Consider the following 23,299-nt stretch of genomic DNA (forward strand, 5'->3'; position numbering starts at 1 on the left):
TGATAAGACATAACTAAACTTCAAGTTGTTTCCAAAATTACATTCTACAAGTTGTTACGCAGTTATTTCTTTTTATTGTTAAATAAATCAAATTGTAATTAAAACTGATTAAATTACAATAATTGCTTTTTTGACAATATGAAACAGGCTTTAAAGTTTTACCCAGAACCGTCTTAAAGAGAATAATTTTATTTTAAAGTGTTCTGGAGCTCATTTAAAAATGTGCCAACCAAAATGGAAGCCAGAAGTAGAGGTCAGTCCGAGACTTTCTACCCCGGTTTACTTTTGTTAATACCCTTTACATAAATAATGACTCCCAAAAGCATGATCTATATCTATCGATGTACTCCGTGTCATCCGAAATAGGACACCAATATTGTCTTCCTGTGCTCTAATAAATTCGTTCTATCGAGTTCTCCATATTTCTTACGTCTAGGAAAAGAATTATGCTTCGCCACAAATCGTTGGTTGAAAGTAAGGAGAGTCGGATTAAGTACCTCGTATTACCAAAAGTAAATAATACACTCCTTCGAGAAAAGTATCCATCTTCCAATATTGCTAATGCTATTCGCAGTCTGAGGTTTCAAAAAGCGTTTATGAGGAATACGCCATTATTGAGACTTTTTAAATTATTAAATTGGGTAAATATGGTTTAATAGTAAGCAAGGTCCCAGAAAAATATTGATTTAGGGCCCTAATAGAACCGTTACTTTTGGAGATAGCTATACATTTTAGGGGATAAGTATCCCTCGTTTTTCTCAAATCAGGCCCCCGAAACTGCACGGTCCCCGGTAATTTGTACCGGCTTTCCCGTCTCTTGTCGGGCCAGATAGTAAGTAATGTGATTTCTTAAATCGTCAGGTGGTAGTTAATATGTCATTATAGTCAGTTGCGTCATCAGGGGGTATAAAGGCATGACCTTGGCCTACCGGAAAGGGGACACCGAAATCCTACCACGGGGCCGCAAAAAAAACTAAAATTAGCTTAATATTTTGGGGCTTAACTTTTGAATTCTGCGTAAATTCATTAAAAGGAGAATAAAAAGAAAAATTTTGATGATTATTCACTTTATTTTGCTAACATTTTGAAAACACAAGGGCCCTAAATATTTCTCCGGACCAACCAAAATTCCGCGGAAAATTGGGGTAAAAACCGACAAATCAAAAAATAACTTTTTTCCCTTAGAATTTATATAGAAAATCCTTCAAAGAAATTCCCGGATATCGGTAAAAATACCAAATCTGGTACAAAAATGCAAATGTCCGACCATTCGGAAAATGCTTCATATTTATTACCTACAGAGACACTTCTCACGTATTATATACTTATGGTATAACGTACGATATACACGGCAAAAACACAACCACTTTTTAGTGTAGTTTTTCACTTTCAGATCTACGCCACTAAAATCTATTTTCCAATATTCAATTTTTGGAGCTTCGGTTCCGGACGAGAAGCATAAGTTAATTAATATTTTATATATTTTGGCGAGTGCATTTAGTTTTATATTTAGGATAAGTGGACCGGGACTTACCTTAAATAAATAAATTTGGTTGAGCAGGTGGATTGAACTAAATTGTTGTGAGACCCTTAACCTTGACCCCAATACTCAGATATATCGAGAAATTGAATACAATGTTTTTAATACATCGAGATGTTAGCAAGAATTTATTTATTGATACTAACGTCAGCTTTAGGGAACCAATAAGATAACTGGATGATTTAATTTTTTAGGGGAGCAACGCTTAAAATAATTTCAAAATAGCCAATCTTCGTAGGTTGAAAAAATACATTTAAATTTATTTATTAGAAACTCAAATTGTCCAAATGTTTGTCATCGTAATAAATATAATCAGCTAGGCTAATCCCCAAATCACCACCTTAGGCCTAAGTCACTAAGCGACTTTTAAAGCCAGGTGCTCGGGTTACAACGCGTAGGAGGGTGGTGTCGAGCGGCTCGAGCCCATGGTACCACGCGAGCCAACAGCTCCCTACACTAATTATTACCGTTAACCTCGATAATTTTTTATGGAAAGGGGAAACCGAAGAGCTCATGGGAAAGCCCGTTAAACAAGTTGGAACAGAACTAGAAAACTCAACGCAGAAAAAGTTTTTCCGAGTTTTCACCCAGTGCCACAAGTTGGGATCGAACCTGATTCTTCTTGCCGCGAGGCGAAAGTGCTAACCACTAAACCACCCCACTTGATTTACAAGTTTTCTTCCTACTAGTAAATGGGGTTTCCCCGAATTCTTTTGTTTCCCCTTCCCATAAAAAACTTTTGGAGTTTAACGGTAATAGTAAGTGTAGGGAGCTGTTGGCTCGCGTGACATGAAGGGCATACCACCACCCTCCCACGCATTGTAACTCGGCCACCTGTTTAAAGGAATTATAAGTCACTCGATTTTGAAGGAAACTAGATGTAAATTTACATCTGTGGTACCAACAATTTCATAATTCGATGTGAAATTCTATAACACACACGTCTATGGACACCTAGGACAGTATGAAATTATTAAGTAGGTCAATCAGGCTTAAAAAATGTATTTTAAAAATTCGACCTGAATTTCAAGCGGCTCCTCCATGTGATGGCAGATCCGAAAAATCAAATTCTGAAGACTAGCACGTCCAACTATTGAAATTCCAATAATACTGCGTCACAATTAATTAAAAATTGTTTTCTTAAATAATACGACTGATATTTGATCGCTTCAGTTTAGTGTTGCTAATTTTCCGGAAAAATAAAATGCGGAAAAATTTTCAGAAAATTTTCCGCAAATCGGAAAAATAAAAAATTGAAACATAAATTACCATTTAAGGGTTTTTAATGTTTTTAACTTTTTATCGATGTAAAATGTCTAATATCAGCCAACAAACTAAAAACATTATAGTGTAACATTGTTAATCAGTTTAAACTAGTCTAGAGGCAGTGGCGTAGATAAGGCCCCCGCAGACCCCGCAGTGCGGGGGGGCCCCGGAGCTTTAGGGGCCCCCTAATTTCATATCAAAGTATATACTAGATACCGGATAAAATTCCGAATATTGTTTTGCGGGGGGGCCTCGCGGGTCTTAGCTACGCCACTGTCTAGAGGTTTAGTTTTACTTTTAGATACGAAAAAATGAGGTGAAAATGCCGCTTTATTTAAATTTGCAGACAATATATTAGACTAATCATGGAATGAAAACTTTTTTTTATTTTTTTCGGAAAAATACGGAAAATTTTCCGGAAAAAAGGCCTTGGTCATTTTCCGGAAAATTTTCCGAGCGGGACTTACAACACTACTTCAGTGTCTTGACAACCTAGTTTGTAGTTTGCAACGTTAGGAAAATCATTAATTTATAGCTATAGTTTGGTGGGATCTCCTGATGGAAAGTCAGCGATTTCTGGGCTGTTCTGATGAAACGCCTTTCTAAGATTTCACTCAAAGCGGAAAAACCGAGCCGCAGAAAGGCTTAGAAATTCTTTCTCGTTACGGCGCCTGAATTGAGGCCATATAAGAGTAAATCGAAGAGTAAATCTCCCAATTTTCTTCTAATTAAACCGCGAACTTGGTGACCGCCGTGATTAATAGTTAAGCCTTTGCTGCCACGCTATACGGTCCGTGTTAATTGGTTTTCACGGTACAATGCCCTTTATCGTTTTTGTAAGATTTATCAATTTGTTTGGGAATATGTAATATGTTCTGATCATTGGCAGTCGTTATTGTTGGGGTTATGCAATCCTTCCGGGTGGAATCGGCGAAGAGTTAAATTGGTACAAAGTAGTACCTGGGCCCGTGCCGCTAGACGGGCCCACGCTCGAATAGGTGCATATAGCATAAATTGCTTATGTCTTGTTCAACTTGTTAAAATGTTGCACGCGCTCTTTAATATTTTAGCGTAAAAGGCTCGCGCGTTTTTATTATTTTAGGGAGCTCACGCGAAATCGCTCGAGCCCGTTTACACTAAAATATCACGACGCGCGTGGAACTTTTTAACAAGTTAAACAAGACATAAATAGAGTTTATGCTAGCGTCTATTATTATTAGAAATAAAGGAAATTTATTTTCTTTATAGACGCAAGAAATCCCGAGTAACTGTAAAAAATAATAATATTACGAACTATGGCACTAAAGGAAAAACTAATTTACATAAGGGATAACTTTTAGAATCGTAAATATACTTTTATAAAATACCATAACAAGAATGTTAAGATTAAAATGAGCACTTTTAATACTAATAATTGTCAAAATTGCACTCTGTATAAACTAAGAATCAACAAAATAATATTAATGAAACGTAATTGCATTCATATTAATTTATTAATATAATAATACTTATGAATAATGTTTCGCTTTCTTTCTTGAGATGGCGCTCTGAACCTAAAGTCAAAATGGAGTTTGAAAAGGGGCGGAGCGTTGGTATAACAGCGTAACACCGTAGCTATAAGCTGCAGCCCCAGGTATTTCCTTGAGTAAATCAGTTCTTGAACAGAGGATTACAAGTGGAAAAAACTTTGGTCACTTCTCAAATGCTTCCCTTTTTTTCCAAATGTCCGACCCCTAAAATGTCCGACCCCTCAAATGTCCGACCCCTCAAATGTCCGACCCCTCAAATGTCCGACCCCTCAAATATCCGACCCCTCAAATGGAGATGTTTTCTTTTCCCATACACAAATCCTTCCAAACCAATTAGATCAAAACCGATCAACTTTAGTTACGTCTATTCTTCCCCGAAGTTTCCAATAGAGTTCCGAGTTTATAAATACCCTAATCCCGATTATCCCGCGATGAAAAGCAAGACTAACTTTGCGTCACGTCCTCCATAAATAGTCATCGAAATAAAGCGGTGGTGTAGGTCAAAGTTCACTTTATTTCGGGCTACAGTTAATTAAATAGTATCATGGGGGTGCACTGATCATATTGACCAGTTTATTTCGTAAATGAAAGTGCTAATTAAATATAGATAGTTAACTAAAAAAATGTAACAATAAAGTTATATTAAGAAAGTTAATTTCAAAATACGGGGGACATCTGTGGTACGATCAAAAACATCGATGAGTAATCGATGCCAACACTTAAGATTATGCAACTGTAGTTTTAATCAACAATTCTACTGGTTTGGTCAAAGGCCTATCATTTAATTTAAAAACCTCAGCTACTGCAAGGGCCGTTTTCGCTTTTTTTAATAAAAGACTGATCGTAACAACAATAAAGAATATTGTCGTCAACAATTTCGTCATTTAGAAACTCATTAAGTATTGAAAATAATATTTTTCACTTCCTCTGATTTTCGGGCTGACTAGAAATAACACCGTTCAGTAACTTCCTACGTCACTATGACGACAAGCAAACATCAAGTAAAAACTGATTTTTCCCAGATTTGCGTTACTGAACGTTCGCTAGGTTTTAATGTAGCTCTAACGTCACTGTTTACTAGTTTTACTAGTCTACAAGCGGGTGCTAGATTCGCCAGAGGATTGTAGGAATTTCTAGACTAGACTAATAAAGCTTTGTCATACTTTTACTTTTTATTAATTTTATTTTATAAAAATATCGATTCTAAAAATAATTTGCTTCAAAAATTAATCGGAAATAAAGTTTCTTATCATTAGCTAGCTAAACAGTCCTTCTGAAAATGCCTATTTCTAAATGAGTTTTATTCGGTCTCATAAATAACTACTGACAAAATAATGGGCGGGTTAAGCCAGCCATTCGTAAGCGTGAACGGTAGAACGTGTAGATCGTACACAATAAAGCTACGTCTATACTCCTACACGTTTCCCGTACACGTTTTCGATGGGTAGCTTAACCTGTCTCGTGACATGAAAGAACTGTCACCCAGTGCTAAATTCTATCAATTAGTTTAATAAAAAAATAAGATCGTTAAACTCAAAAGGTGGAAGGCTTTGTCAAAGACAGTATATTTACTCTTATAAGCCAAGTCTATTATTTCACCAACCAAGACGGCATTGTGTCCGGTGGTGGCTGTGAGTGACGTATCACCGCCTTTATTTTGTCGCCTCGTATATCCAAAATAAACATTCTGACTTAATAACGAGAAGGCGAGATACGAAAAGTAGAGGTCAAGCTCTGCACGCTTACGTCCGAAGCCTCTTTGTTTTCTTTCCCTCCAGCCGCAAAGTAGTCTTGTCCGGGAGACTGTCGGAGCGAACGACCGCCACGCTGCATTTCACCTAGCGGTGCCCGATGGAAGCGCGACTGGGAAACCCGGCTGATATCTTCGGTATTTCGTTCAGGGCCCAAACAACCTTCGTACAACGTGAACGCGGACTTCCTAACCTGGCGTTTTATCGACATTTCTATTAAGTTTCGTGACACTTAACAACCTAATAATTCATCAACGCCTTAACGTCTAAGCTATTTCTTTTGCGAGATATTTAAATAAATTATATTACACGAAAATGTATGGTCGGGAATTAGGATAGTGCGTCTTTTTCATTTTGAAAAGGAATTTTAGTCCAGTCTATTTTGCTCTAGTTAATGAGCTAATAATGGGTGCAGACGATAACGTGACGGACGACTCTTTTTCGAGTCCTCTGTCCCCGCACCACAATGCCAATCAGGATCCAATGAGCATATCTTGGTAATTATCTACTTTACAAATTTTGACAAATGCATCCTGGGCTACTAGGTAGTCAATTTCTCATTCGCGTTAATATTTTCGAAATTTGTATTTGAGTTATTGAACTATTTAAAAGTCCATTACATTTAATTTAAATATTTTAAATGTATTTCTCTTGTTAGTTTTTGTTTAAATATTATCAATTTTTGTTATCTTTTTTCACCTTTGTGTAATCCGTGTTAAATATTAATTAATAGTATTTAATACCAGTAAAGGTTTCGCTCTTGAAATAAAATATTTTTATGATGATGTTGTTTTTATGAAATTGTTTAAAGTTGGTTTAATTTTGATTTTGAAAAAGGGACGACGCCACCTGGATTATGACCAGTTCCTTCATCATTTTCACCATGCAATCCGGTAAGCGCTCTTCAAATTTCTATAATACTCATTTAATAAATTATCATACTCCGATATTTAATAACTACTAAATTATATTGAACTTAGTGAAAAGGTTTAGTCAAGAGCTTTATTGGATAATTATTATTTTTGGAAAAATACCGTTTCGAATATATTTTTTCTAAAATAGAACGAAATATTTTAAAATTATTTTAGCCGAAAAAATCTCATTTTAGCTAAAAGAGCTAACAGAAATCAAAAATAATTTTATCAAAATAGCTTTAAAATAATTTTATCAAAATAGCTTTAAAATAATTTTATTTAAAACATTTTGAAATTAATTTTATTTAAAACGTTTTGAAATTAATTTTATTTAAAACATTTTGAAATTAATTTTATTTAAAACATTTTGAAATTAATTTTATTTAAAACATTTTGAAATTAATTTTATTTAAAACATTTTGAAATTAATTTTATTTAAAACATTTCGAAATTAATTTTATTTAAAACATTTTGAAATTAATTTTATTTAAAAAATTTTGAAAATAATTTTATTTAAAACATTTCGAAATTAATATTATTTTAACAAGTTCAAAAATATATTTCAAATAGCTCTAAACTAATTTATCTAAAACGTATTAAAGCTAATAAAAATAATTTCAAACTGCTATGAGCTAAATTAGTAAAACACTAATTTGAGATAAACATAATTTCAAACTGCTACGAGCTAAATTAATAAAACACTAATTTGAGATAAACATAATTTCAAACTGCTACGAGCTAAATTTATAAAACACTAATTTGAGATAAACATAATTTCAAACTGCTACGAGCTAAATTAATAAAACACTAATTTGAGATAAACATAATTTCAAACTGCTACGAGCTAAATTTATAAAACACTAATTTGAGATAAACATAATTTCAAACTGCTACGAGCTAAACTAATAAAACACTTAAATAAAAATAATTTCAAACTGCTACGAGCTAAATTAATAAAACACTAATTTGAGATAAACATAATTTCAAACTGCTATGAGCTAAACTAATAAAACACTAATTTAAGATAAAAATAATTTCAATCTACTATGAGCTAAAGAAAGAGAGTTTATTTTATTAAATGAAGGCAGTTATAAATGGGCATACCATTTATTAACCGTGGTGCTTTATTCAGTAATAAATATAAAAGTGAGCATAGGAAGCATATGTAGATTGCTATAATAACACGTTTGGTCTGTTTTGGAGTTTCGCGCTCTCCCCGGAGGCAGCAAAAGTGTCGATTTGGTGCGTCAAAACGTGGTAGGGTCTGGTGTCATTTCCCAGTGGTTGTCAATAAGGGCCAGTTTCTATTTCCCCCGCGTCTATTGATCTCTATAATTAACACTTCCTCTTCTGACCAGCCAATAAAAGTGTCAGCCGCGTGCCAAGTATAGACACTAGTTAATCGACTTTGTCCGTAGCTAAGTCGTCTACTCGCTAACGGTCTTCCTCCGAAGTAATTAAACCACCGCTCACTATCCACCCTAGACCTTCGATAAGGCGACGAGTTTAAATTTGAGACTCATTATCGATATCGGTGACACTTTATCTTGCTTTGTGATTTTCATTGCCGCTTCAGTTGCTTTTCGCGCGATCGAAATTCGATTAACATTTCATTTCAACGATTTAAAAGGGGTTCTTCATGATGGAAAACACGAGGTTGATAGTCACTAGTAAACCTTTTTTTTGCCAAAGATTACTGGTTGTAAAAAACATTTCTGTGATTTTTTAGAATCTTTCTGTGACTGATCAGAATTTTTCTGTGATTGCTTGGAATATTTCTGTGATTGCTTAGAATCTTTCTGTGACTGATCAGAATTTGTTTGTGATTTCTTAGAATCGTGCTGTGATTTCTTAGTCTTGTTGTGATTTATCGCAATATTTCTGTTATTCCTTAGAATTTTTCTGTGATTTATCTGAATCTTTTTGTGATTTCTCACAATTGTTGTGCTTCTCATAACGTTTCTGTGAATTCCCACAATGCTTCTGTTATTTAATTTTTTGTGACGTTCAGTTATTTTTATTGGTGTTCCCGTGATTAAATACGATTTGAATACCTGATTACTCTAGTAACCACAACCCTCAGGAAAATTTAAAAACTTACAATTTGAAAAAGACCACGCTTTATCGTAATATTTGTCGCAGGGCGAATAAAAGATACTTATCACGCTGAATAATATGACTACTAGCTTTGATTTACCATTTTAAAATCAAAAACTAATTTTTTGATGTAAGTGAAAATCTCTAGTGCCTCAATAGGGTAACCTTTAAAGGGAAAATAACCTGCCAAGCAATCTTTATGGAAGAACCCTTCAATTAATAAATTCCCACCCCCTTCTCAACCCCCTCTTAACATTCACCCCCCCCCCCCTTGAAGAATTTCTGGCTACGCCACTGTTTAAAGCCAAAGTCAAGTGCGGTCAGAGCTGCAAACGTTGGTGTTCCACACCAAATACCTAACGTTATATTCCCTTTAATTCGGTATAACCAGAAGTATATATCTGTTATGATCTTCCTATACAGCTTGAAACAACATGAATCTTCGCAGCCTCAAGTTGAATCTTCAAATTACGTTTTTAAAGACCCAAATCGACTGTTTCATGGCAAAACCTTGTAAATGGCAATTTCGAAAATTTGGGGGTAGCAATAAATGCCAATACAAAAGTGAATGGAACAACAACTAAGATAATTTCAACCCACAAAAAACTCTTTGATGAGTTATATCTTTAAATACCACTTACGGTATCATTAGAAATATTGTTAATCAGATTTAATAAAATGGGGTCTACTAGGATTTGTTCAGGGTGAAATGCATACACTTACTAAAACAAAATATAGGTTTTAAGTATTAGTCAGATAAATACATGAGGTAAATTGTGATGTCGTGTTTGCTTCCACCAGGGTTGCCACACGTCAGGGAAAACAGTGAAATCAGGGAAAAGTCAGGGAATTTAAAAATGGGCCTTAAACGTCAGGTAAATGTCAGGGAATTCCATTTTATCTTGGCACTTTTTGAAGGTAATTTAACTCTAGATCTATGACAAATTCCACGATTATCATTTATTTCCTTGAATGTTTGGCTAATTTTTTCAACATTGCAATAAACGTTTTACTGAAATATAAGTCTATTCAAATTTATTAACTTCTGATAAAAGTAAAATATAAAAGAAAAATTTTGGCCTTTATAAGTCAGGGAAAATCTCTTAAAATGGTCAGGGAAAACAGGGAATTTAAAACTGAAAATTTTGTGGCAACCCTGTCCACGGTTTGACGGGAAATTAGTGACCATTGAAAAGCGCATCGAGCTTGTTTCGTTTTTATAGGCTACATGGATACTTAAAACTATTTTAAGCACTAGAGCATAAACTAATCATAATGTAGACATTAGTTTTTAAATAATTGAGCTCTTCTCAAACTAGAACTTAATGTTAAAAGTGTTTTGATTACTCCCGGTAATCGGTGTACAAGCCTGCAGCATTGACTGATTACAGAACATATTACAATACTATCATTATCAAAGGCTATATACTCAATTTCACACGCGTTCACTTGGTCTACAGATTTTGTTAACTCTTTCGGTTTTCTTTGGTTGAAATTTAATAAAATTGTTTAATCCCCATAGTAAAGTTCTGTTTTCTACATTTTGTTAAAATATATTCCAGTTCATGTTTTTATTGGAAAATATCTCTCTCTTGATCAACAAAACTAGAAACAAGTAAAAAAAAGATCTGTCGAAACCAGGTTTCAAACTTTTCTTCAAACCAAGAATGTATTTAATTTATTGTGGGGAAATGACTTTGTTGCGAAAAATCAAATCAAATTGACGTGCTTAAAACGCGTTTCCTTACCCTTACCATGCCTGGCCAAAATTGAACCTACATACATAATCAGTATAAATAATAACATTCTTGTTTCATACTTTGTTACATGTATAAATCCGCAAGGAAGCCCATTTAGATTTAGTAACCTAGAATTAGTTTGGTTCCAGTGAGGGATATCTGGCTTAAATGAATGGGCGGTCACACTACACGATTTTTGACGAGTTGTTTTAGAATTTTCCAGCCTTATAATCAAAGATCTGCTCCTAACTCAGTACCAACCAATCAGAATAGCTTTTCCCAATACGCTAGCCCATGAAATTTAGTTTTATTAGTTTCTTTTCCTTTGCCTCACTGTAGTAATGTCCATCGTACAAAGATTTAAATGTAAACTAGGCAGCGGCGGCGATCGAAAAATGTTTCTGTCGGGGCACGGGCCATTACTTTTTCATCCAAAAATTCATATATTTAAAACTTAAGCACGAAAATGTACAGCTCCAAATTTGTATTACTATTTTTTAAAGTGTTCTTTCTAATATCTCATCCGTAATGAATACATTGATAATAAAAGTTAAGTCGATATCTTTAGAAAAATAACTGTGTACATGGTTAGATACTTAAGTCCTTCTTGGACACATATTTAACGAAGGTATTTTAGGTACAATAGGGTACACGACGGGTCAATTTTCTGTTTGGTCGAATCTATCGAAATAAATTTTACGGTTGTATCATCTTAATGCTACTCGCATCTGCAATCTCAAAATAACTTCTGTAAAAAGAATGAATTCGGACCCAAATTCAGGCAGGGAGATTATAAATTTTCCACTGATTGCTATTTTTCATCAATTTCATTTCTGTGGGGGCTCTGCCCTCATTGGTTTTTCCCTGTGTGGGCTCGAGCCCATAGCGAACCTGGAAGTCAATCGTTTTATTACTAGAAATGCACCCGGGCAGCCATTTCAATTGCTCTATAATCTAAACAAGTTGGCAAGCCAAAATATACCTCTCCTCGGAAGTATGGTCCCTAGTGGTATTAATTTCTCGATACGACCCCCAAAGATATCTCCGCAATTCAGAGTTATTTACGAAAAACGTATTCTCGGTTCAAACCCTGCCCGGTGTAAAATTTTAATTTTAATTTAAATAATTGAGACGAAACAATCGAGTTAATTTATTCAGAATATTATAAATTAAGTAGTTACAACAGCGAGTTAGATTCACTAAAACAATGCGCAATTGAATTTAACCCTTTTTACAGTACATGTTTATCAGTTGAATATAATACTAAGCAAATTTTAATGAAAGAAACATCTACAGATGGTATTTGTATTTTTCTCGCTTACGAAATACTTGCCGCATCTTTAACGCTCATTTTATTTCAACTTCCAGTTGACGTTGTGACACATACCGCATGAAAAAGACCAATGCCGTCCAATTTCCAATATCATATAATGACTCGCACACCCAAGAAATCATTGACTGCGTTAGAAATCGTAGATATCCAAATATCCACACCAAATATATTTAGCAAAAATATAGAAGCAAAAACCTTACCATCAACAAAGCACAGAGAGCCACTTGACTAACCGCCAGCTCTTAAAGCAATTAACGTTAAATTATCTCCTTTGAATTAACACAACTATATATAGGTCGTTAAGAACACCCGTAAATAAATAACAAAAAAAAACTAACAAAGTGGACCACCCACAGGGTCTACCCTTTAACCCTCTAATCTCGGCTGACTGCGCTAAAACAAGATTTAACCTTTAAAAAAAAACAGATTAGGCCTTCATAAATTCATTAATAAAAAAAGACTTTATTACCTATTATGCTTACGATGCCTGTCTTAATTTCAATGAATCTAAGCAGCTATCGGTGGTTCTGTGGTAGAGCGCTCGACTGCCAAGCCGAATGGTGTGGGTTCGAAACCTGGGTGGCGCATTTGTTTTTAATCAATAGAGAAACGCTAAATTAGAATTTCTTCGATGCAATAATTTCAATTTCAATTCTATTTCAATTAAACCAAAATTTCGTACTCTATTAAATACGCTTCCGATAAAGTTGAAGGTCTAATTTTCAATAACGCGTAACAAGTGTCGGTGGTTCTGTGGTAGAACGTCCGCCTGTCAATCAGGAGGTCTCGGGTTCAAATCCCACCCGATGCGATCGCAAATTGATACTAAGACGAATACCGTGTACAACTGGTGGAAACCCTGCCATTGGACGTTGAGAGGTAGCATTACACTCAGCACTCGGTCCGTCCCAAAGTCATTAAGAAGAAGTTGGAGAGAAAACGCCCATATAAACACAACAGACTCAACATGCACAACCATTAGAACACAAACACAACAAATTCAACACTCTCAACCTACGCATAAACATTACAAAAACGTAATACACCAAACCGTCACGACGGTGAGCGAAAAAACACCATCCAAACCAAACCGCAAAAGCATCCGTTAACGCTCACCGTCACACGGTGGTTTTGCCAACCCTTTGAGAAACTGCGTACGCAGTGATTACACTTTGCACCGAAAATGCGAACGCGTTCGCAGGCCTGACAGACCCACAGATCCACAGACCCACAGACCCACAGACAGACACGGTCGTTGTATAACCCCTCCTAGGGGACTTTGTCCCCTCGGAGAGGTAAAAATCTAACATGAAGAACATTTACAATGGTTGGTTTAACCAATTGGTGCTTTTTAAAATGGTTATTTAAATCATGTTTAAAAAAAGAGTCAGGGTTGTACGATTGATCGAGCCCAAAGAATTAATTCGCTTCGAGGCCCGTTGATGAAAGACCGATTGTGAATTGTAAAGGAATCGTACCCACACCGGGACCTGGTAATTCCCCTTTTCGCGTCGGGACTGACGACATATTAGGCAGGTTAAATTCTTTAATAATTGATCCCTTCTTCATTGTAGAAAATAATAGACCTAAGTAAATTGCCCTGGTGATGGTCTCTTCAGAACCACAAATTATTGGCCACGCTGCAATTTCCAGGCGATTAACAACCACAGTAATATTGTCTCCGCAAGCGCATAGAATGCCGCGCCATCTACTATAGAAAAAGATAAATGCTTCGTTTTCCCTTCCTTTCACCCGTTTCTGCACATCTTAAATACGATCACCTTTCATATCTGGCACCACAAAAAAAAAAACAAAAAAAAAAACAATGGAAGGGTGTGATCCGATCGTCAATTTTTAAATGATCTGTCTTTAGAGGATATTGGTGGTGTTGTAACCCCGGACAATCTGACCCGGCCAAATCGTTTCCACTTCGTATTACGGTTTTACCTCTCTAAGACAAACAAGTATATAGATCGTGTCGCTCACTGACGAAATAACTAGGCTGGAAAGGAATGCTGACCGACAACAGGCCTTGTCTCTTAATGTCCTTCGACATTCTTCAGCGACTCGTAGCTTCTCGAAATTTATTCGCCTATCCTGGGATTCCTGGCCGAAAAGACTTCTAACGCCTTTCTCTTGTTTGTCAAGGGTTCGGTCTCTTGGAATCAGGCTGCGTGACCCGCAAAAACGAGGTCAACATAATGGTCAAGAACGCGGTGGACGTGATCTTCGGGGGACTCGGATATTGGATGTTCGGCTACGGGATGAGCTTCGGCAAAGACCCAGGATCCAATTCCTTCATCGGTTTCGGATCCTTCTTCGTGGACGCCGAGGAAAGCGAAATGGGGGTCGTCTTCGCCACTTACATCTTCCAGGTTAGACCTTTTATTTACAGTTATTTTGCAGGCTCTAAACATTTACCCCAATAGCTTGTAAAATTTCTAAATATGCGAGCTAAGTACAGCCGGATACCCGACGAAGACTGAGCAGTGTTTGGACAAGACTATATGTCCGTCACATTTTGTATTACAAAAAGGGCTGAAAATGTTGTTGTTATTAATTTGTATCTATAGTTTAGTACTCGGTTTCACGAAATATAGCGAATTGTAAATAGTATGGTCTAAGAATTTCGAAACACAAGCATTAGATCATAGGGTGCCCGTTTATACATTGGGTCAAAAGTGCAGAAGAACCCTTATTTTACCTAGGACTGCTTACTATACTTAGCAAATTTAAGCATTAAAGCACTTATAGTAGTCATTTAAGGGACAGGGTTACAGGTCCTGACTTGAGACCCTCTAGTGGCTGGTCTTCGAAGCTATCATTTCTTATGGTAAGGTAAATTACACGACAATCAAATGAGCGCGTATAAAACGATAAGCATAAAACTATGAATTAAGTGAAAAACGTAAAACTGTAACTTCTTTGTTGTAGTATTGTCCAAACACACAAACCGTCGTGATGCACACTATTTATTAAACCAAAGCTGAGTGATATGCACTTCAGTGGCTTCTAACAATTTATAAAATATTTTAATAGCTGTGGAAATAAATAACCTGTTTTATTATTATAAATTCCGTTAGCAGGAAGTTATAAATGCATACATTAGGTATTACTAAGGTAGCCCTGATAATTATCATAGAAACTAGCGTGGTTTACAGCAGAGATTATCACTCGACACGGCGGCCAACCAATAAGTATTTCTATAATATACGGGAGGTCCTGTGACAATGTTTTGTCTACGTCCCTTAGCTGTAGCTCTTGAAGGTAGAGAGCACGCACTGAAGCCGTGAGATGTTAAAGGGACTGGAAAGTGGGGTTTTGAAATCGTCTAGTGACGTGGTATCTCCAAAAAAATCCGGACCCTGCTTTATTTCCTTTTTCCCCCGCTTGAGGAATTTGGCTCTGACGGAGATGTTTTGAAAATAGTGAGGAGCGACCCGAGAGAGACTAGTGAGAGGTATTCATACGCGAACTAAGATATTCGGGCCTTCGTGGACGTGGTTTTGGTTCTAGTATTTTAATATTTATTTAATTATAATGATGTTAATGAACGAGTTTAATTCAAATAAAAAACGGAAACGTGATGATACGAAAATATCTCTTGTTGGCGAATTAGATAAGTGGGAAAAGGCAAAAAACTGTGGTGTAGTACTAAGGTTTATCAAAAAGCTCCAGTGAAACCAAGGCCCTAAGAAATTGGCTTCGATTCATCTAGCGTTTTTTTACAAAATTCGATGAAACTCGTAAATAATAATTAAAAAAATTACGAACACACTACTACCAAAAGACCTTATCACTCAAATGAATTTTTCGTTAAACATTTGTTGTTCACTAAACTAAATCTCAATAAAGATTTATGAAATTTGAAAACTTCCTACGAGCTCAGCTATAACACTAACCAAGACCACGCTGGATTTCGTCATACAAAAATCTCAACACAGCGGTGCCTGTTTACGTCTTCGCGAACTTGAGAAAAAGTAGTTCTACGCGCCAAATTTCGTTAATGACGTCACGGATGACGTTTTTCAAAACCCCACTTTCCAGCCCCTTTAAGGAATTTGAATCCCGCGTGCAAAATGCGCGTCCCAATAAAGTTCTAAAAATCTTAAAGGGAATATAACCTCAGGTATTTGGTGTGGAACACCAACGTTTGCAGCTCTGGCCGCTCTTGCCTTTGGCTTGAAAAAATTTTGGCGCCACTGTAGAGGGAAACTTGAAAAATTGAAGGGGTCTTCCATAAAGATTGCCTTGCAGGTTATATTACCTTTAAGCTCGTGACACAGATAAAAACATTTTATATTTTTATTCTTTTTTATTGTTTTAATTTATGGAACACCTATTATTTTACGTAGCCCCGCCCATTTCTGCAGACGCATTTGCATGTATGCTAAGACATTCCTAAGGTATACATATATAGTTTCCTGTTAGTTATCTCGTTAGTTTTCAAGGGGAACCCTGTGAATCTCACCATTTATGACATTTACCAACTGTTGGCGTTTCGGAGATAAGACTCTGAAATGTATTAAACATTTTTCAGAGCAATTATTTGATTAACCCTTCAGTTATTTAAATTAAACTTGACGAACCAACTCAAAACCATACATTTAGATAATTTTGAAATCCATTTTTATGAAAATGGTGTAAGATAAATTGAAGCGCTTTGTTTTATTTTATAAATAGATAATAGTTGAAAATCTGTTCCAATGAAGTCCCTTATTTTTTTTTAATTATTTAAAATAGGCATTTTAGCCATCATTATCGCTACTTGTAGCACCTAATAAATTCAACTTTATATTACTCATTAGATTTTTAATACTTCTAAAAACGTAATAATTCTTATATCTTAATTTGCTTATTTTGTGGCCCAGATATGAATTAATTAAAAATGTGCACGCTCTTATTCGCTTCTGGTTAGAGACAATTTATTTGAGCGTTACTCTAACAGTATAACCCGACAATGACGAAGTCCTTACTAAATCCAGTAAGGATAGACACCTCTTAGAGCTACTCAAATAATTTTAAATTATTAAAATTAAAATAATTAATAAACATTAGATAGAGCAAATATTTAATATTTGGAACTAGTTGAATATATTTTTAAAATTAGTCGATTTGATTATTTTCAACAGCCTACACTTACGTTTTTTGCTTAACGGAAAAAAATTGTCGCTTCAAGTCTCTATCGAATACAAAAAGGTTTTATTTGCAATTTAATCAGAATAGCAAAGTTTGGTCTACAATGTCCTTTACTAGATTTATATTTCAACTGAGAATTATGATACGAAACATTTTAATGCTTAACAACCAAAATTGGCTGTTTAATTCAAACATTAACGCCCCCACTAGTGGCATCTAGACGTATTAATACCAAGGAACAATTACTATTCGCTTATCCTTGACTATCAAACAGAGCCGGGTTTAAGAACTGACTTAATCAAAGACCACGTCCCCTTGATTAACCAACCGAATTAATTTCAGTTGTCCTTCGCAACAACCGCAACTACCATCGTGTCGGGAGCGATGGCCGAAAGGTGCAACTTCGTGGCCTACTGCGTCTTCTCCTTCTTCAACACCGTCGTCTTCTGCCTCCCTGCTGGCTGGATCTGGGGTCCCATCGGGTTCCTCAGAAATCTGCAAGTGGTGGACATAGCGGGTTGCGCCGCCGTTCATTTAGTCGGTGGGGCATCCGCCCTGGTAGCCGCTATCATGCTGAAACCCAGAACGGGCCGTTACGAGAACGGTACAGAGCAACCGCCCATGGGTTCGCCCACCAACGCACTCGTTGGAATGTTTATGTTATGGTGAAGTCAAAGTCATTGTGGCGGTAAGACTAATCTATAAAATAAGTCATTTTCTTTTTTGGTAATCGTAGGTGGGGTTGGTTGGGGTTCAACTGCGGCAGTACCTTCGGCGTCTCAGGACATAAATGGAAATACGCCGCCAGGTAGGACACCCAATTATCTTCTTTATGATGTTCTTATAGGCTTCGACTCTGCCGAAAGCGAGTTGATTCTGTTTAGAAAAACGTTTTGTTTGCGTTAGCTTAATTGATTTTCCTTAATTGTTTATCTTCGGGCTATTAGTTTATAAGCAGTCTAGCCTCTTCCAATTATGAATGACTTTTAATAGAGTTCCTATGAAGATGTAGTGACAGAAGTAGATAATCATCCTTTTGCGCAGAAGTATCTTACACACGTCCCAACTCAAGGAAAAACCAAAATCCCTAGTGGTTATTACTGACCATGAAATCTTTAGGGTCATGTAATTTGAAAAAAGGACTAAATGTTTTCCAACCCCTCTATAAGTAATTTACCTTACCTTTTTTTTTGAAAAAGTCTGCATTCGTTTCTGCTAAAATTTGAAATTGGTTGTAAGAACGACCTCTTATATTCTACCTTGACAAAAGTAAACGGTTTCCCCTTCAATTTAGAGTCGTTTTTGTACACTGTAGAATTTAGATTGGCAATTCTGTTATTCGATAATAAAACACGTTAAAATTGAACCAAAAACCGATGTCAATTAACAAAATGGTTTTATTTACGAGCTCCAGTGTTAAATTCGTAGTTTATGTGGTCTTTCTGAAATCAAAACTAAAGCGGGTAAAATATACCAATAGGTGACCAGTACAGGCCAAATTTACGGTCTAGATATTTGTTGTGCAACATAATTACACTAAAACCCATTTTTCCATAATGTCACTTCTGTCCAAACTAGGAATTTTTATGACCTTATGATACCAACCTTATCTAGCACCGCAAGCTAGGCCTTGTCATTTTTGGCATTTTTTGAAACCTCTTCTTAGGCCAATGTTTAACTTTTTCAAAGTTATTGGACTTTATATCGAACCATCGAAGGCTAAGTTTGTTTATATTGCCCTTTAGCACTTCCACTTGGAAATGAAAAAGTTAATTTGTTGGAAGTTATAATGTGATGGGGCTTGGCAGCTGGCTCCCTTTTTTCCTTTTTGTTTTTTTTTCTTCCCTTGATATTTTTAAGAAATATATTCTGGAATTTTTTTAAATAGACCGATACACATTTGACAAGGAAAAAACTCCTTGTACGGGGTTACGCCATTAGAGGTAGATTTTTAAATGCCCGAAGTCATACGACTTTGAAATGTAGAAAATTTTTATCTTAATTGATTTTTTATTTTTCGTGTTTCATTTATGACGCATTTTTCTTGAGATGCGCTTTTGCTTATAGTTTTAAAACAGTTGAAATATAGCCTTAAAAGTTTTTTTATGTAATAAATCCGAAAATTGTTTTATATTAAAATTTTGGTTTCCTATCAGCAATTTATAAAACAGTCAACTCAATGTTGTAAAAAGATTAAAGGGCCACACCTACGTTTGAAAAAATGTGGATGAAAATCGAATATCCCCTCCCCTTCCGATCTAACTAATCAAAGTCTATAATTTTTATATTTTTATTTCGCAATTTCACCATAATAAACTAGAGAAATTGAAACTCTGTTGTGGTCCTTTAAACGAGAAAATTTAGATTTGAAAGTATAATGTGACTGGCCCACCTTGTTTGAAAACATACTCTTCAAAACTGTTTTTAAAGGTCTGCCATCGCTACTATCAATTCTTCGGTCGGCGGTGGAATCACTGCTTTAGCTTTCAGGTATGTACCTATAAATGTTATAGGCTGCAACTTGTACCTAACTGAGGGTATAAAATATTTATAAAAGTGTTCTCTTTTTTCTACTACAAGTTACATTCTCCATAACCGGAAGTTTATGATTTTATCGTTGATAAATGGCATTCTGGCTTCCTTGGTTTCCATAACTGGTAAGAATATACGAGTCGCTCTCTCTCGATCGAACTTCCGCGCGCCGTTCGTCTTATCTAACGCGATACCATAAAAACCACTTTAAAACCCCCTTTGGATACAATATTTTGTTTTACAGACTTTTAAACTCGCTGTCATAAAATATTATATATATTTTACTAATATAGAAAGGTTGTGAACTTGTGACATAAGCTAAAGTTTATGTTGATCTTTGAAATTAACCACTGTTCACTCATGCCTACGCGCTACGTCATTTAAAATGTTGATTCCAAATTGCCATCTGTTGAAATTATTATTTAACTAAAATTTAAAAAAAAACCCCAGTCCAACCATGGAACTCTTCAGCTATACTCTTGCTCTATCGTGCATTTGCAAACTAAATGGACTCTGAAAAAACGAATGACAACCAATGAAAATTAGGATAGATATAAAAATTTAAAAAGGCATAGCAATTACTATGCTCTAAAACGTTTATCAGTGACCTTTAAATTTTAACCACAAACCAGACGAGACTGAAACGAAAGCAATAGGTCGCAACCACCAGTCAGACCCCCTTTTCATTTCGTACCTCTAATGGGGATATTTTTAAATTTAATTGATGGCAGTGTCAGGATTTATTTTGAATAGGCCTATATCTACAAGACGGTGAAATGCGTTCGGGGACAATTGTGAAGTAGTTCCGTCTTTCTTGTAGACTAATCGTTGCAATTACAAAATCGAAGTAGTAAGCCTAAACGGAGTCTAGTTGTACTTTTGTCTAAACAGTGTGTTGAAGGGTTCTTCTGTAACTCAAGTAGGTATCAGCCTAGCCTATTGCGGTTTCCGCTACTGCCCCTAGCCTGTTCGTTCGTTCTGAAACAGAAGGCGTACACCTTTTACTATTCACTTGCTCTGGTGGACCTCTCCTCAAATGCAGGGGTAAAGAGAGTAAACGGAACAAATCGTTTGCTTATCCAGAATTAATCTATCAAAATGACCGCAGATATTAATTTTGAAAAAAAACGATTTGACCAAGACTCGAATCACAGAATCGGGGGAAAATTACTTCATAAAGTCCCTCTTCTTACCTGACTCCGAAATCCCAGAACAAGCGAAAGTATTTTGCCATATAGTAGCCGTTCAAAGTTCAAAACTCTTTCCTAGCTTGTGAAGTTCAAATACACAGTTTGCTGCTATCTCAAAAACTAAGCTTTTTATAACTTTCGGCTACGTGAAAAGTATGAAAGAAAAACAACTTTGGAGGTGAAAAGTAAACGTTCAATAGTTCTTAGCAATGACACCAATTAGTAATAGCGTTTCCAGTTTGACGTCACGCTGCTCATCAAAGTCATCGGCTGGAGGAGTCGGATTTTCCGATGAGTGACTTATTTTAACCATGTTTTTGGATCGAACTGACCTAAGCCTAGCATTTTTGACCAATATAGAACTAATTGCTAATTACTATTTTAATATAATACCGTTTAATTAGACAAAACCGTCATTGGAAATTTCATAATTAGGTTTTTTCCTAGAAAGAAACTAATCTTTATACTTCATGTAACTCGTTTTTTTTCACTTAGAAACCGGATTCTATTCTAGTAGAGTTGCTGAACGCAGTCTTTATTAAAGATTATACGTGGTACTTCGGCCGATATGCTTTCTGATAGGATTAGGATCGAGAAAAGAATAATTTAGGGCACGAGATGTATTTCTAAATTGAGCTGGTCTAAATGAATGTTTTGCCTCACAGGCGGCTGCGCTCTTTACCATCCGTGGGAGGCGATCATAGTCGGCGCTGTGGGTTCCTTACTGGTCAACGCGGCCATGCCCTTGCTGGACAAGTTGAAGATTGACGATCCCGTAGGCGCCATTTCCGTTCACGGCGTCGGCTCTATCTGGGGAATGTTGGCCGTCGGCCTTCTGGTCGAGAGGGACTCTCTGCTGCTGCTCAGCAAAGGGCACGCTGGTCTCTTCCGCAACGGCGGGTGGTACCTCTTGGGCATTCAAGCGTTGGCCGTTGTCATCATTACTGCCTGGAGCGCCGTCACTACCTTCATTCTTTTATATGCAAGTATACATCATTTGCACATTACAGTTTTCCAATTTTGTTACGATAATTGTGGACATTGAAACCAAAATTTAGAGTGAAACCCTTAGCGTTTAGATATTAATGTTATTATTCCCGATTATTCCTACTAGATGGCTCATGAGCGTAATTGTAAAATGGTACAAAAATTGTGTACAGGGAACCAATTATTTAGAGTGAGTTCGGAATAAAAATAATATTTTTGATAATTTAAAATTTGAACGCTTCAGACTATTGGCGTCATCTGGTGAGACTTCGGGTTGTTAAAAATGTACTTCTAATGGCGTTACCAATGAGACACTCTTCTCACTACACAAATTCGTATATCATGCATTTATTCATATATAGCTGGCTATACCCTGTCGCGGAGGAAGGACTATAAGAAATAAAATCACAGGTATGAGAAAAGCCTGGGTAGGCTGATATGAAACCGTAACTGGAAGAGTAGCATTTAAAGCGTCATTAAAATTGAAATGTTGTCCAGCCTCTACGACAGGAATATGCGCCCCCACAGATATTTTTCTAAGATAGGGAAATATTCATACATAGTCTAAGGGGGGAACTTCATACCTTTAGTAGAATATCCGTAACTTTTAAAAGGGCGGCATTTGTCCCGTAACGGTGCCCATGGCAATCCATCTAAGTTCAGGTATCAATCGGTGTACACGAATAAATGAATGGTATCTATTTCTTTAAGAAATGTGTCGGTGAAAAATGTAATTGTCCGATTTTGTCACGTAGCTAATCAACAAAGTCGTTCCCATCAGGATGGCACTTGAGGCCGAAATAGCGGGCGCTGATTTCACTGAACACAACATCCGGTACGAATGGGACAGCGGGGCCCCTCAAACCAATCGGATATCGGCCACCACGTTTGGCCGGAAATTGGAGTCTCGAGGAATGAAAGCCATTTCCAATTCACCAAAGTTGACGATGGAGTCCACCAGGACGGATCCGGCTGGAGCCGAATGCCCTCCGGAATCGACGGAGAACAGTTCCTTCCGACAGAGCTCGGCCACCCAGACCGAGTCGCGACCCAGAGGCAGACACATGAGCTCGAGGAGGTCAATCAGTTCGCTGGGACCCTTAAGATCTAATTACCATCCCAAGAACGCCTGGACTTACGAAGACGAAGATAAAACCGTTTTCCCTCATTGAAATGCGTTCCAATCTCTGTGGATTTTCGTTGACATTATAATCAGAGGATTATTTTTTTTAACCAAACATATTACTCAGTTTTTAAAAAAAAAACTTTGTACAATGTACAA

At 36.3% G+C, this 23,299-nt stretch overlaps 1 protein-coding gene across 1 annotated transcript; it reads left to right on the forward strand.

The window, feature by feature from the left end:
- The first annotated feature begins 6,491 nt into the window (after positions 1-6,491).
- LOC149921845 (putative ammonium transporter 2) lies at positions 6,492-23,299 on the forward strand. Its single transcript, XM_090162174.1, has 9 exons — positions 6,492-6,583; positions 6,924-6,979; positions 14,318-14,544; positions 17,651-17,973; positions 18,045-18,116; positions 19,739-19,798; positions 19,889-19,965; positions 21,696-22,012; positions 22,773-23,299. Exons 1-9 carry the CDS (start codon positions 6,492-6,494, stop codon positions 23,187-23,189), a joined length of 1,641 nt encoding a protein of 546 aa, XP_090018300.1. The 3' UTR covers positions 23,190-23,299.

Source organism: Leiobunum rupestre, chromosome 11 (genome assembly GCF_980474605.1).
Source record: "Leiobunum rupestre chromosome 11, qqLeiRupe1.1.hap1, whole genome shotgun sequence".
In the NCBI taxonomy this organism is placed as follows: Eukaryota; Metazoa; Arthropoda; class Arachnida; order Opiliones; family Sclerosomatidae; genus Leiobunum; species Leiobunum rupestre.